This window comes from Anarrhichthys ocellatus, unplaced genomic scaffold (assembly GCF_004355925.1).
Source record: "Anarrhichthys ocellatus isolate YVR2014 unplaced genomic scaffold, GSC_Weel_1.0 scaffold26, whole genome shotgun sequence".
NCBI classification, from domain to species: domain Eukaryota; kingdom Metazoa; phylum Chordata; class Actinopteri; order Perciformes; family Anarhichadidae; genus Anarrhichthys; species Anarrhichthys ocellatus.
The window spans coordinates 3,892,595-3,908,684 of record NW_022280056.1 but is presented as its reverse complement, the minus strand read 5'-3'; the positions used below and the strand labels follow the sequence as shown (position 1 = coordinate 3,908,684).

Genomic DNA, 16,090 nt, shown 5'->3' with positions numbered 1-16,090 from the left:
CCCCCCCCCCTATTCTGTGTGTGTGTGTGTGTGTGTGTGTGTGTGTGTGCGTGTGTGTGTTTGACAGTGTCTGACTCATTCTAAATCTGTATGACCCAGAAAACTATTCTATTCATGAAGCGTATTTCATCTCATGTCTTTATGACTTTATGAATTCAGTTTTTGTTTCACCATCTGCCACTCTTGTGTTCGTTAAAGTGCAGGTAGACAAAACCACATTGACGATTTACTTCTTTGTTGATGCAATTCTCATATAGCATTTTGGCATTTTTGGCATATACAAAATCTATAATCTAAATATAACTTTGCAGTTTTTTGGTCTCTGTGGAGCAGTGTTTCATTTTGTTTTAATTTCATTGTCAGACCTATTTTATGGCCAACAAATGCTGTCAAATGGTATTTAAAGAAATGTTTTAATGGCTTTGTTGCTTAGATAAGAAGATCGATATCACTCTCATGTCAGCGACAAATATGGAGCGACAGTTAGCCTAGCTTAGCTCAAAGACAGGAAACAGGGGGAAACAGCTAGCCTGGTCGTTAAAAGTTAGTTATTGTTTGTTCCACACGAAAACTGAAGTGTGAGGTTATTTCTTTGCTCTGAGCAACATACAGTCATTTCCAGGAAGTTACTGTGGTGAAGCCCAAAGCCATCCCATAAAAGGGCAAATTGTGATTTATACCGGTAAATTCCTCAAGTCTGCACTGTGTCCCCGCAGCTGTTCCTGGATGAAACGAACAAGACATAACATGTTATTTGGGGAGCTTCATTTAGAGCTTGTAGGTGGATTTCAGCAGGCTGGTGCTTCATATGTACAGACATGACAGTGGTATTGATCCTCTCTCCACTAACTATAAATGAACTATTCCAGAATCCAACAATGATTAACCTTTGTAGCAGCACTTCCAACTATAAATTGTTTCATTATTCTATCTAGTCCATTTAATACCCTGCATCATATTCTCAACCAATGGGTTTTGAGCCACATGCAGGTGTTCAGATTGTCATGCTGCTCACACAACCTCACCAGGAGGAGCTTCTGTGCTGCATGTCTGAATATTAGACAGCATCCGATAAAAACGATCCTTTGGGACCATCTCCAATGTGCTGTTTACTTTTGGAAATGTGGTCTACTCACATGGATTACAACTGATATTTGCAGACGTGCTGTGAAAGTCGACTGAAGCTTCCCAAACCACAGAGGCATCGTGGGACTACACAGGACCTCAGCTCGTATACTTTCTGACTTTTTTGTTGTTGTTGTTGACAGAAGTGAAGCTTGAAGAAAGACATAAATCAGATGTTCAGTACATCTCATGCAGAGCTGCCTTTCGCAGCTCCAAAGGGCAGCCATCCATGATTCATAATCTATATTTCATGACGGAATTCAATCCTAGTTTTCACTGGGAGACACCAAAATGTCATCTGAACAGCTCCCTTAGGACCAGATTGGGAAATCTAGTTCTGCTTTAGAAGTAAAGACACAAACAAACACTCGGCTCGTGCACAGATTCATTGTCTGTGTCCCACAACAAGATGACAGACTGCAGCTTTCCTCATTCCAAGACAAGACGGTTGTTTATTGTCTTACACATGAATTATGTTCACATCAGCCATTTCATTGATGTCATGCATGAGTTTATTTGTCATGCAAACAGCACCTCGGCACATTTCCTTTCACCTTCCTTCAGAGGGACCATCTTGTTGTTGTAATCTGCAGGACATCTGTCCCTCTGTCTGCCCCGTGCTCATCTGCAGATAACTTGCGCTTTGTTTGGGCACAGTCGCTCTGACTTTGCCTTCCAGGCAAAAAGCCGTATGAATGTAAATGGGATTTGGTGTAAACAAAGAATAGATCAATTACCTGACACCCTTTAGTCTTTCGATGTACAGCACACAATGGATGAATACAAAATAACCACAATAAGGGTCTGAGACAAAAAGAAAAAGATTCAGCATCATCGGATGTAGCGTTCAACACCTAAATGCACAGAAGAGACTCGTTATGATACAGAAGTGGGACGACTGCAATATAAACAGCCACTGTCATGAGGTTAGTCATTTTGCTTGTTGTTGCGCACAGAATGTAAAGTGGTGGAGGAGAAGAGGGAATCTCCGTGTTAGAAGAAGCAGTCTGTGACGTTCAGTGGTTTTCAGCTTTGCTGAGTGTGCACAAAATACAGTACCTCCATAAATACACTACGTTTTGACATTTTTGATAGTACCCTCTCTTAAAACTGGAAGCAGAAATTCACATTCATATGGCACCATCCTGAGATATCAAACTACTGGAAACAAAGAATCTAAAACAAAACAGAGCGGAAGTGACTTTAAGATATTTCACTAAGAATGTATCACGGTGACTCCAGGAAGCAACTGCTTCTGTTTCCGCTGGATCCTCAGTATATGTCGAGTTGATCGAGGTCACAGCAGCTTGACTAATGTGCAGTATGTAGAAGGAAAACTTCTGGGTGAATATATGATGTGTTCATTTTCTTTGGTCATACAAACAATTTAAACATTTTTCCTGTGGGAAACAGTACGGCTCTATTATTCAGTTGAAACAGCAACAAGAAAACCTATACATCTTTAGGAGAGGCAGCTGGTTCAAGTCCAGACGACCAGGCCACTGAAAGCATCAGCATTTTAAAACATTTAAGACGCAGCCATGGGAAGGAGAAGCCAAGAGGAACAGAAAAACTACTGCCTAACCAAACACGCTTCATCTGGTCCAGTAATGAGCATCATCACCGTGTGGAAAACAACTCAATGTGCGTCCTCCAGCAGACGAGAAGGGAGCCGGCAAGAACCACAAGTCATAGGTCAAAGGTCAAAGTTCAGACATTCACTAAAACGGTCAGCGATGAGTTACCCACGGTGGAGAAAGGTGGCATTTTTGGCATTTCTTTCACAGTGGGTGAAGTTTTATTTCTCTTAAATCTTGACATTAACTTGCCTTTTCTTTGGCTTGATGTGTTGGCGGGACATAAAAATGGATGCCAGGATGACGGCATCAGACTAGCTGGAGCTCTTACGTCCCTGCACGTGAGAGCTGTTGCTGTCTGTCTTTCTCTGTGATGGCGGCTTGCTCATCTCCTTCAGGACCTTCAGGCTGTACAGTTTGCTAAAAGTGAAGCTAAAAGGGGCCTTTTCTTCTTCCTGCGGTGATACCGTCTGGCTCTGGGAGGCCTCGGGTTTCGGGGGAGGATGTTGATTCGGCGTCGGTCCGGCTCTCGTCCTGCTCTGCGCCGCCGGAGGCTGTCGGGAGACTTCGTCGTACTCCCGCCCGGCCGCTAACCAGTCAGCACCCGCTGTCACCCGAGGAGGTGGTCTGGACGGCTGTCTGCGAGGAGACGAGGTGTTATCCGCGCTCTGGACACTACCGGGGAGCACCTTGCTTTCCACCTGGTTCAGATGACGGCTTCCCCAGATTCGAGGCCCCAAAGCCCGGTTGATTGAGAGGGGTTGAGGGGGTCTGGATTGTCGGGAAGGGGACGGTGCTCTGATGTCTCGCTGCTGTCCTCTGGGAGTTTTGAGAGGAGTATGCAGAAGCTAGGGAAAGAGAGGAGAATAATGTATCCATAATGAGCTATCAGTACATTTCACTAGGGTTTATTATCACACCATATTGTATTATATTGATTTCCTGGAAACTTATCTCCAAGGCAGATAAAACATTTCTCACAAATGCAGCTCCGGTGCCAAGTGTCACAAAAGCTTTGTTGCAAATGGAAAAGACAGGAACTTGGGTACTAATGTGAAAACCGTTTTTGTCACTCAAGTTAATATAACATGACAGAACTGAGTAACAACAAGCCAGCAACACCTCACTGACTTAAAAGGACTATTGCGAGATAAAAAAGCATCGGCTCGACGGTAGGCGAGTCAAACTACGGTAATAAAACCATCAATCTTTTACCGAATCATCAATATTGCATCATTGTGAACACACGCGGTGCTTCATTAAAAGTATGTGACTTTAATTCGGGGCACAGTCTCCTTGTTCAATAATGAACATGTTTTCTGGCGCATAGTCAACAGGACTAGACACACACACACACACACACACACACACGAACCGAAATGGTAGGCTAGTGTTAGATAGATATACTGTATATATATATATATAGAGAGAGAATTTTGCAACAGGTCATTTAATTTTGTACAAACCAACTGCTGATATTGTACTAGCTTTGTCTTTTTAGCATGGTAATGTAATTTGGGTAAATACAGTGAAGCTAGTATTACTCAAAAAGTTAATTAATATTAATATTTACTCTATGATTAAATATTACATTTTAAATGATGTACAACATGGGTCTAACTTGTCACTTACGTTATGAAAAACCCTCAAGGTTCATTTTTATTGATAAGAGTATCGATAAGGAACCGAACCGAAAAGCAGAATCGATAAGAGTAATAGTATTGATAAAATCCTAACGATACCCGTCACTTGAGTTAACAGATAGTTCAATCTACTGACATAATACATTGATATTTACACATCTCAATTTTCACTGCCAACATGAAAATATAACAAACTACAAAGAGATCAAATATTCTCAGTAAAACTACTTCCACAACCACTTTTTATGAGATATAGTTGTGAAGATGTCCCCTCATAAAGTGGGTGAACTGTGCTTACAGCAGTTAAATATAAACCTCCTTACCTTCTGTCCGTCAGTGTCTCCGGTTGAAGGGGGCCTGTCTCTCCTCTCCGCACCGCTGGGTCCTAATGCCGCCCTGTCCGCTGCCTTCTCCATGTTAAGTCTCTTCCTCTCAGAAGAAGACTTCCTTAGCTGACGGTCACCTGCGGAAAATCGCTGTGGCTCTGTCCTCTCATTGGTTAATTCAGTTGGAGTCACTCCGGCATCGACCGGTCTCCCGGCTGCTGATTGGCTTATCACCCTCTTTCTCTTCAGGGCTTGAGCCTCGTTTTCTTCTTCTGAATGTTTAAAATGTTTAAAATGGTCGGCTGTTCTCTTTGCGTCCTCGCTGCCTCTCCTGTCTGTCGCCTGGTAATCTCCCTCTGTCCTCCTCTCGCCACGTTCATCCTCTTCTCTCCCATTTTCAAAATTTTCCTCCTCCATTTTCTTTTTTAAAGAAGCCGAAGAGGAGGCGCTAGCAGGCCCAGACAAACTCTCTGTTTCACTGATAGAGGTACTCCTGTCTGCTATGTGTGAAGTAGCAGCCCAAGTGATGGTTGTGGCGTTGGGAGTATTTGCGTGCGTGAAGCTAACATGGTCGTCTGTCGTCCCGTGGTTGCGGAAAGCTGCTCGGTCAAAAACTGGCTCGTGAAAAGGAGAGTCGTTACACTCGTAATACTCCTCTGATGCGGTGGAGAGAGCCGAATTTGTTCTCGGTGAGATGAACCCGTCGGACGTCGGCGTTTGAAAATTTGGACTGCGCGGATCCGGCGTGTGCGTGCGTGAGTCCGGGGTGTGCGTGCGTGAGTCCGGGGTGGGCGTGCGTGGGAGAAATCCGTCCGGAGTTGGAGTGCGTGGGAGAAATCCTTCCGGAGTTGGAGTGCGCAGGAGAGCCGAGAGCGACCGCGACTCTCTCTCCGGCGTCGCCGAACGAAAGTCTGGCACGTGTGTGTCGGAGAGATGTAAGTGCAGAGGTCTTGCAGGTGTGTGTCTGCTCGCTTGTGCTTTAGGGATTTGTTCTTGGAAGGTGCCGTGTGTGTTGTATTTTGCAGCTTTTGGCACGCTGTCTGTGACGCGGGCCGGTGTAAAACTTAGATTACCATGCGGACTTTCTGTGTCTGTACTGTGCTTGGATGTGTGCGTGGCAAAAACGGTGTATGTTGGAGCTTTTAAAGAGTCCACAATCTCTGATACATCTACATCCTTTGGACTCAACTCACTATATGACTCACTTTTTTCATTTGGCACTTCCGATCTTTCCGGGGCCTTTATCTCTGTCCGTACTGTGGCTTCACACTCTATCTGCCGGGTTATTTGGCAGTCTGTCGACATCAAAGTCTTGGGCTCGACATCTGTTGGAATTATTTCTTGAGTATTCACCCTCTCTGCCTTTGGCGCATCAGTAATCAAAACATCTGACTTGGCTTTGTTTCCAGCGGCCAACTGCATTGCTGCTCTCTCATGTCGTCCATCTGCCTCCTTGGTCCTTGTCTCTCTGGAGGTCCCGCTCTGCTTGTGCTGTGGAGCTTCTCCGGCATCCAGCGTGTTATCGTCATCTTGCTGTGCTTCCGGTTTGCCTCTGCTGTCGCTCTGCAGTTCTGGGACGATCTCGGGCACGTTTTCTGGTGAAGTCTGCACCACAGCTGCCACGGCGGGCTCATCGTGGATGAGCCCTGTGCTCGTCTCAGGCTTCCTGACAACACTGAACTCCGGCAGCTTCTGGCCATCGCTGGCGCCTTTGAAAACCAGCTGGACAGTACGAGGTTTAGGGACGGGAGGGGTCGAGGTCGACGATGGGGCTGCCGAGGAGGAAGGGAGGGGAGGATTGGGAGTTGTAGAAGAAAAAGTAAGAGGAGGAATGGAGGAAGAGGACAAAGGAGAAGAGGAACCGATAGTCCTGCTTGTAGCGGTGGAGACGTGGCTGTTTTCTGAAAACGAGGAGGAACTGACAGAAGTAGAAGAGGAGGACGTGTGGCTGTTGGCGGTGGGAGACTCAGCGTAAGGAGTAATTTCACATGAGTTCCGAGGCTGCGCGTTAACAGCTTGTGAATCTGTGCACAGCGGCACCGTCTTTGTTTGTGCGTGCGGTTCCGTGTCTGAGTCGGTGGGAGGACGCAGGTGCGGCGCTTGCGTGCTGTACGAGACATCACGCTGTGTGTTTGAATTAGTTTCTGCTTCTCTGTCAGCGTATGATCCCGGGAGGGGTCGTGTGCTGTGCGAAGGGCTCCCGGTATTGGGAGTGCGCGCTTTGCTGCTGGGTTGGCGAGGTGTGCGTGCATCTTGCTCGGTGGGTGTGTTTGAATGCTGTTTGTTCTCGGTGTTGAGGGTCTTAGTAGTGTCAGAGTCACTCTTTGGTCCGGATGCAGGTGATTTCTGTCTGGTTGCCTCTGCTTTACTTTTGACGTCAGCAGGCACTGCGTTGAGCTGTGGTGGCTGAGCTCCGTCCACCACCGACTCTTCAGTCTTGGTTTCATCTTGTGCTGGTTGGAGTTTATTCGTCTCGTGTTTGGCTGTAACCTGTCTGGGCTTGGCGACATCTGGCAGGCTTTCCTTAGGCATGCTGAACGGACTGCTAAACCGGACCGCTTGGCTGGTTTCAAACATCTCAGATCTCTGATGGACTTGATTCGGTTTTCTGGTATCACGAATGTTAATGAACCCGATTACGTCACTTGGGGGGTCAGGCTCTGGCCAGGTGGGCAGGTATGACATCATACATGCTTTCTCTAGATTGGTGAGTCCGGGGTGGATTGGAGGATCCTGAATGGCTTCTTTACTTGCCCTCTTCTGCCTCCCCTTCTTGGTTTCTGGGTTCTTGGAGTTCTGTGGATTTTCGGTCTCTTTGGGGCCAGCAGTAGGGGTGGGGCTGGGGTTGGCTAAACCCAACATGGCATATTTGGGGCTGTACAGTTTCCGAGCCATATCGGCAGAAGTGGTCACCGGGGCCGGCTGTGGGAGGGGCTCCACTTCAGGTTCGGTCTCAGTGGCGACCTGCCGGAGGTCAACCGAGCTGGAAGTTGCGTAGAGGACGCAGAACAGCCTGTCGAAGGCCTCCACTGCCTGGCCCGTCACCACCGTGATGAGATTTTTGTCCAGCCGCGATGAAGTCCAGGTGAAGCTACAGAACATGCAGCAAAAAGTTAGACTACTTTAAAGTACAGCAAGACATGACAAAATAAACACCTCTTATACTGCGTACGTGTACAGTATGTCGGTAAGATGTCAGTAAGTTAAACGGCAATTATTATTTATTAAGTAATTTAATCGCATCTCACAGAAACAAAGACAGGTGGAGCACATGGAGATAACCTGTTTCTCTCACCGTCACTGTCTTTCTCACTTTCTCACACTCTCCAACTGACACACTCACACACACACACACACACACACACACACACACATAAAAGTGCACTGACCTGTATGATCCAGACACAGCTTTGTCTCCATCGATGAACATGAATCTGTGTCCCATTTGCCCTCTGACCTTTGTGCAGGACCGGGTGTAGAACTCTGCTCCATCCGTGCAGCGGACACGGAGGTTCTGTAACGCGCACACACATACACACACACACACACACACACACACACACACACACAAAGAGGATAGATGTCATATCTCCTCTAGATTCAAAGCTAACTTTATAACATGAGATCTGTGTGACGTAAAGCTGCAAAACAACGACAGCGATGACTTTCATGTTACATTGTGGCATTCTTTATTTTAAGTTAAGAAGAGAAGAAAATTAACTGGAAAGTGTCGAGCATACAATGAACAAAAGTTATTTTCATGATTTTATGAGGTGACCTTATCTCCCGTTTTGAATATCTATTGGCTGATTGACAGCCAGGTTATATGTAAATACAATACAAAAGAACAGGTGTAATCCACAGACCTGTGTATGGTCTTACCAGCACCATCCTCTCACTACTGTAATGTGATTAAAGCATAATCACAATAACATCAGGAAAGCACCGTATGCAAGACAAGTGTCTCTATTATCACATCTAACCGTATAAATTAGAAGTTTAAACTAACTGTAGTGTTTACAGGCCACACAGTGGTTTTAAATAAAGACATACATGGACAATATGACCAGTCATGTACTGCGTCCTGCCCTTTAATTTAAGCAAATAATTACACCGATGTAAATACTGTAATTAAATCTTACACCATGGTAATTACCATGATTTAATCTCTGTCTTGTCTTCACTCGATTGGAGTGCTGCATCTGACACCATGGACCTCACCACTATCTTGACCAACTTTAGTCTTTCTTGGGACTTGCCTGCTTTGCTCATCTCTGTCTGAAAAGCAATACTTCTGGCTTCCCTCAGATTAAAATCTGGCGTCCCACAGGGCTCAGTTCTCTGTCCTCTGTCGATCTAAGATGTTTCCTGCACTTCTTGAATGTTGTTTTGTTGTTTAGCTCAGCCAGATGAGGTTGCTTTTTAACATTAACAACACAATGTCATCGTTATACAGTTAAGTAGTTTGGTGTGTATGCTTTTTTTTTGTCACATTGTGGACATGTAAACACAGGTACTGTGACAGGCCGACAGGTGTGACCGTATCGTCAATGAGGGCTAACGTTCATGATAATAAATGGGTGGTACAGTATGTGCTGCTGCAGTCATAAAAGACTGTAACAACAGTTCAGATAAGCGGTTACACATGAAAGGAACCTCCAGCTAAATCATTTCATCAAGTGTTTCTCTCACTGTGACTCACTTCCTTTCTTTGTTTCTTCTGTCCTCCCTACTTTCTTTCTTTAGGACAGACATGCTGACCAACATCTGTACTGAAGGAATCTCAAAAAATATTAAAACTACATCCTAAGTTATGTAGAGGCATATGCAGCCCTTTTCTAATTGCAGCTTATATTTCCACTGTTTGACCAACATGGTATTTGAGTGTTGAGGTGGTCCTTGTAAACGTGGACACAGAAACACCAAATTTAAATATGGTGTTACATTTGTCAATGACATCACAATCTGTCCAACTAAATATAATTTTTGTTGCCCAGAATTACTGTGATTCCAAAAATATGGCAAAGAGCTAGAAAGTGAAATGCAAAGTCACAGCTTCAGCGAGAGAGAGTTGTCTGTCTGACTCATTTGTTAGTCGATGTTCAGCTCTTCGGCTGATTGACTTTTACTTAACAGACACTACTTTAGTTGTCATGAGTTTAGATTTAGGACCTTGGGTCCTCAGAGAGACTTCAAAGTCTGTCTGTGGGACCAACTCCTGCACTTGCACGCAGCCAGAGAAATGATGGAACCAGCAGAAGATTCCTGGCGTGGCTTGGGTGTGGCTTGTCTCACAGTAGAAACACTTGTTTTCCTTCCTCCTTTGGCCCCACCCTGAACTTTCCCTCAGAACATTCCTTTTGCTAACTGGTTTCATAAAATGAGCAGATTGCATTTCTCTCTGTTGGTATTCAGCTCCAAACCGTAGAAGAGTGTTTCCCAACGTTTTATATGTGACAAACCATCGCGACCCAATTAGTAATGAATCACGATAAATGACCGAACCTTCTTTACTGACACTTCCACATCACTTTATCTTATCTTGAATGCGTAAACAATGTATTTCTTTGATAAATCACAACTCTGATTTATACATACACACGTGTTAAATACTTTATAAATGAGAACAAAGGCAAACAGACTCTTGTTTTTTCCTATCATCGGTAAAGCAAACAGAATGTACGCTAGCCTTTTCATATTAGATCCACTGTTATAAGGCGGCTACAGTTATCAGTGCAATATGAACATAAATGTTCAATAAAAGCCCACGGAAGATATTCTGCTAATTTATTTGGCGACCCTGATAAAATCTCTAGCGACCAACCTGAGGGTCCCGACCCAGTCTTTGGGAATGACTTGTGTAGATGATGAAGCTGTCCTTGATAGGATTAAATGTGAAAATACTGTCACTGTTACATTGTTAAAATGTCCAGAAACCCCCTCAGACGACTGATGAGTGAGAAGAATCCGACACCTCTTTGCTTCCGTACTCCTCCGCTCCTCCTCCCATCCCGTCCATCCACTCCTCAAGCTGTCACATCTGTCCTCTACCCTTCCTGCCAGTCATCATGTCGCTCAGACTGGCAGTTTGTGTTGCGTTAGCTGCTCATCACTGTTCCTGGTCATGGTTGCCACTCGTACAGCTGTAGCCTGAATCGAATAGTCTGTAACGCCACAGAGTAACTGAGGTGATTCTGTCAGAGACGTACATTGAAGGATACAGGACCACTTTAAGGGCAGATCCCAGCAGAGACACAGTATATAACCCAGATACGGACACATAAAATACTTGTGCCAGCTGTCAAACACACCTCACTAAGCTCCTTTACAAACACTCAATCTGTTTAGGACTCAGCGTTGGGTGCCAGTGAACCATACAGAAAGAGAAAGTTAGCCATCTGGCTCCATTAACGATATTTGCTCTGACAACGAGCGTCAACATGTGCTGCCAGCCGAGTCGGTTCGGGTTAAAATAACAATCGCTTTGCATGTATTTCTGCAACATTTCCCCGGCGTGCCAGGCCTGACCGGTTTCTATTCTATGAAATAGAAAAGCGTTCAAGGGGAGCTGTGACGCGGGCTCATTTAAATGGAGGGCTCGAGGCTCAGTGTGCACCGTGCTGCTGTATTACTGTCTGGTTTGCACATTGCACTCGGATTTTGGGCCAAAAACGTGACATCCCTAGAGAATAATTCAAAACAACAAAATGCTACATGTTTCAAAAAGCAAGCTGTTGCCATGAGATTAAAAAACCGGTTGGAAATCCAGCTGAGCTAAAACAACCTCCACGGTCATATGTTTATAAAGTACTATCTGCCACACGGGACAGATAACGTGTTTATAAGCATGAGACGACGTGAACATTTCATGTCACCATCATCCTGGCCAAAAATAGATCTGTATATCTGCAGGATATGTATGTGTGAGATTCAATATGTCTGTCCACACATGCATAATATGCTTTTGTGTTGCATGTGTGTGTTCTCTTGCGGTCTCCTGAACACAGCTTTCTGCATCTTCAGTGTTTCACTTCGATCTGCAAAATACTGATCTAAAGCACCGTACACCTCGTATCACTTGGAACATAATTAGCTTAGCACATTGGGAGCCTTTGTGGAAATGTATCCAGCCCCGCTTCTACTGTATGTTGGAATATCTAAACGATCCCCCTGTAGAACGGAGGAGCAACGCAGCAGCACTGAGGCAAGCAAGTAAAAAAGTCTTGACTCCTATCAAGCAGATACTGCGCTGTTAGGTGTAACCATTAAAGGCCTATCATTCAGAGATAATCTGATAAGTTGACCGCTTGATGGAAAGATTTATGTCTCAAGAAAACAATTCACTGAAAAGAGTTCCTTGTTCCCTGTAACTTACTTCTACGTGTTGCAGCATGACGAACACGTGTTTTGTGGCGTGTGTTTTTCACGTGAATCTGCCAATTAAAAACAAACAAAGTAGACCGCAAAGCAAAAGATTAATCGATGATACAGCTCCGGCTGAGAGGGATGGCTGCTTGTTATTTAAGCTCCGGTGGGTGTGTGGGAGAGAGGGAGAGAGGGAGAGAGGGAGAGATGGCATGTGCTTTCACTTATCCATGCATAACGAAAACCTCTTGACTTCAATTCCTCGTCTTTCTGTCAAAATATAACTTGCTGTTGTTGTGTTCAACGGCGCCTTACAGATGTATTTCAGTCTGAAAGGGAGATTTGTGAACATCTGGAAATCCCCTAATGCTATCAGGTCAAAGAGTCACTCTATTAGTGAAACATTTACTCTCCACACGGTCACATCTCAATTCTTACAAAATGAATAATGAACTTTTGCTTTTTGTCAGCTTCTGGTTATCGAGGCATTCTGTCCAACATTGTGGTCTGGAGCAAAATATGACGGGATCGCTGTGGAATTTGGGTATGCTCCCTTTCCACTTAAAAATATGAATTAATATCTAATTAGAAAATGACAATTGATTTTACTGAGCACATATTGACTCCACAGATGCATAATTGGTGGATTTGACTTCCCTCGGCTCTCGCTCGTTGGTGCTAAGACGTCAGTGCGCCGACTCACCTTGAGGTGCCCGGCATGCATGTTGGCCCTCTGACACATGGACTGGAAGTGAGGTAGAGTTGTGCGTTCCAACAGGATGTAGACGGAAACCTTCCTCTTGAAACCGGCATCCAGCAAATCTCTGAAGATGTCGACATCGGTGAACACATCCATCACCACTGCTATTACCTGGAGACACACACACACAGCCTACATCACACACACACACGCGGGACATACTCATGCATGCATGCATAGTTTCTGCATGTATGTAGGGAAATTCATGCACTTTAACACAACTCTGTGGATCAGGCCTCAGGCGTTGAAACGTTAGTGTTTACACTTTTCTGCCAAAACAAATACGATTCAAGTTGCTCCACAGGTTTGAGTAAAATATGATCTGACAAGTTTTCCTTTGCACAAGAAAATTGTGAAGCTAATAATAAAGGGAAGTTATGCATTTTCTCCGAGCTTATACCACCCATATATCCTTCAGGAAGATGCCCACAGGATCCGTCATGTAACTCACGCCACTGAGAAACAAAACGCCTCACAGGACCTTCGTGTGAGTCAGCTCATGAGCAGACAGAAGCACACATATACATGCAGCCCGGCCGTAAAAGCACACAATCATGCAAATGTCCAACATAACAGACGCTCTCCCGTGTTGCAGCGTGCAGCACTTCTTTTAGCCGCTGATAAAGCAGCTTAATCAAGTTGCACTTTACTGTCGATCGTCTCATTTGGTCATCTGTCTGTACTCTGACCTCACACTGACTGAGAGCCGGCAACGTTTATGTGAACGCTGCAGTTGATCCTTTGAATGGGTACAGCAGGTCAGACAGACGGCTGGAGACCGACAGCCAGACATCCACCGATGCATGAGCGACACAGGAGAAGAGATACACAGAGGTGTAAAGATGAATACTGACTATAGGTCTAATACCAACCAGTATCACCAGCTCCGGAATATATGGATATTATATGTATGCATATTGTCAAATCAGACTAGTGTCTTTTCCTGGTTTTAAAGGCTGCATTTCAGTAAATGTATGTCGTTTCTGAACTTTTATTTCACTATTATTTCCCCATACATACTGAGTCATTATATCCACAATACTGATGAATATTTATCAAAAAATCTCACTGAGTAAATACCTTGTTAAAGCACCAATAGTCAACCCTACAATAACGCGATAGATGTTGTGGTATTAGATTGTCTCCATATCGTCCAGCACTAATAACGAGTATTTCCAATAATGCATAAAACCCTCCACCTCTTGTATTTTACATATTTTATTTGAGGTTATTTTATTTAAAATAACGTTATAGATGTCTAATTTGATTTCAAAGTGAAAAAAGGGTTTAAAGGCTAAAATACCTTAAAACCACAGACTATATAAGAACCCATTCTGGCCCAACATACCTTTTGCGCCTGCGCAATCATTTTCCTGACAACCTCTTTGATGTGCACCTGACCCTCCAGAGGCGGCTGCGTGTACACGCTCGTGCGCGTCACCCCACGGTAAGAGATGTTGTCCAGCCAGCACAGGTCCATCTGCGGGACGGACGTGTCCGACAGCTCGGGCCAGTAGTGCAGCGACAGCGGCGGCTCGTCTTCCTCGGCATTCTCCGGGAAAAAGAGCTCCGAGCCCGGGTCGTAGGGCTCCACCGCCTCGGCGAGGGTTTCCAACTCCGGGTCCGAGAGGAAGCCGCGCAGGCTGTGAGCGCCCAGGTACTTCACAAACTCCTCGCGACCGTCCCGCAGGAACGCCTCTAGCGCGAGCCGCTGGTTTTCGCAGTACAGGAACTCCGGTTTGGACTCGTGCGTCCGCGGGTTCACGTGGTTATCGTCCAGGCACTGGAGCTGGGACAGAGCCATGTCTCGGGCTACCAAAGAAAACACAACACTAAACTTTACAAATCCGCTAAAGGTGTCAGGGCTCCGCTCCTAAACGTCTCCACACTTTGGGGAGAAAAAGCTGCCTAAAAGTGCTCCTCTGGGGTTCAAACAGCTGTTCAGTTTAGCTCCAAACTTGTTGCACATAAACTTCATGTCGTCTCCTACGTCGGTCTGCCTTGGAAGTCCTGTGACCGGCCATGGTGCATCAACACTCAGCCATTCTTCCCAGGTTCCAAAGCCTCCCAACTTAGCCGGCAGAGAGAGAGAGAGTGAGAGTGAGAGACTGACACCCTGCTGGAGGCACCGCCCGACAGGTGTAAGCCAGACAGGCACACACACACACACACACACACACACACACACACACACACACAGAAACATGCGCACCTTTGTCACGTGACCTGTACGGTTTTCTGTTGGAAAGTGTGTGTAAGTGTGTGTGTGTGTAGGGATAAAATACTTTGAGTAAGTATTGAGGCAATCCCTGCATTTGTCATGAACCGCATTAAATCATTAAGCTGTCAGTTTCACATCATGATGAGACATCGCCTGAAAAAAACAGAGCTGAGCCATTTCGTTTTACCTGTTCTGTCATGTTCACTGCTGCCAGGACGGGAGAGCCCAAAAAATGAAACGCACAATTGCTTAATTTAAAATAATAAAATGAAGAGATTAGGATTGGATTAATGGGATCTAAAATAAATAAACTGGAGGTAACAGAGCATGTATGTTTTATTTTCTTAAAAGTAAGACCAGTGTCGTAAACCCAAATCTTCATGTTCACATACACTGGGCACCATAGCTGACCTTTGAACTCTTTAGTATTAGTCTGATGTTCTGTGGGAACCAGGCGGCAACCTCTGGTTCTGCCGAGTGAAGCCGAGGAGGAAGTGTCTTAAAACCTGCATTATCTCTAATGACCACCAGGGGGCGACTCCTCTGGTTGTATAGAAGTCTATGAGAAAATGACTCTACTTCTCTCTTGATTTATTACCTCAGTAAACATTGTAAACATGAGTTTATGGTCTCAATCTCTAGTTTCAAGTCTTCTTCAATACAGCATGATGTTCATTTAGTACATTATGGTCCATTTAGAGTCAAACAGACCATAAAGCAGGGTATGCTGTAGGGCGGGGCTACCTTATGATTGACAGGTCGTTGCTGCTACCAGAGACATATACGACGTCTCTACGTCTTCTCCGCATTCCAAATATGGTCACATCTATTCATTAGTTGCGAAAAAAACAACAACATGGCGACAGCCTTAATCCAAGATGGCAATGCCGAACTCAAGGCTTCGTAACATCAGTCCACAAACCACTGGGTGACTTCACGACGTCTGCGTCCAATTCTTACACAGTCTGTGGTTAGAACCGAGGAACGTTTCTCAAACGAGCTTCAACTAAAAATCCCCAGACTTGAAAATAGTAAGAAGGTACACAGAAACATTTACACAACCCTTCACAATA

The 16,090-nt window shown here is 45.0% G+C and overlaps 1 protein-coding gene across 1 annotated transcript; it reads right to left on the bottom strand.

Annotated features, from left to right (window-relative positions):
• Positions 1–1,537: 1,537 nt before the first annotated feature.
• On the bottom strand, positions 1,538–15,510 carry LOC116391635 (mucin-5AC-like). The gene is made up of 5 exons (XM_031862421.1): positions 14,145–15,510; positions 12,740–12,907; positions 8,061–8,185; positions 4,669–7,762; positions 1,538–3,550 (listed from the first exon to the last, which is right to left on the bottom strand). The coding sequence occupies exons 1-5, from the start codon at positions 14,598–14,600 to the stop codon at positions 3,017–3,019; spliced, it is 4,377 nt and encodes a 1,458-aa protein (XP_031718281.1). The 5' UTR covers positions 14,601–15,510; the 3' UTR covers positions 1,538–3,016.
• Between the last annotated feature and the right edge of the window lie 580 nt (positions 15,511–16,090).

Coding starts and splice junctions, on each gene's coding strand:
- LOC116391635 (XM_031862421.1), bottom strand. CDS start 14,600: ATGGCTCTGTCCCAGCTCCAGTGCCTGGACGATAACCACGTGAACCCG. Junction 8,186..12,739: donor TGCATGCCGGGCACCTCAAG/GTGAGTCGGCGC, acceptor TGCGCGTTACAG/AACCTCCGTGTCCGCTGCAC. Junction 3,551..4,668: donor GAGACACTGACGGACAGAAG/GTAAGGAGGTTT, acceptor CTCTTTCCCTAG/CTTCTGCATACTCCTCTCAA.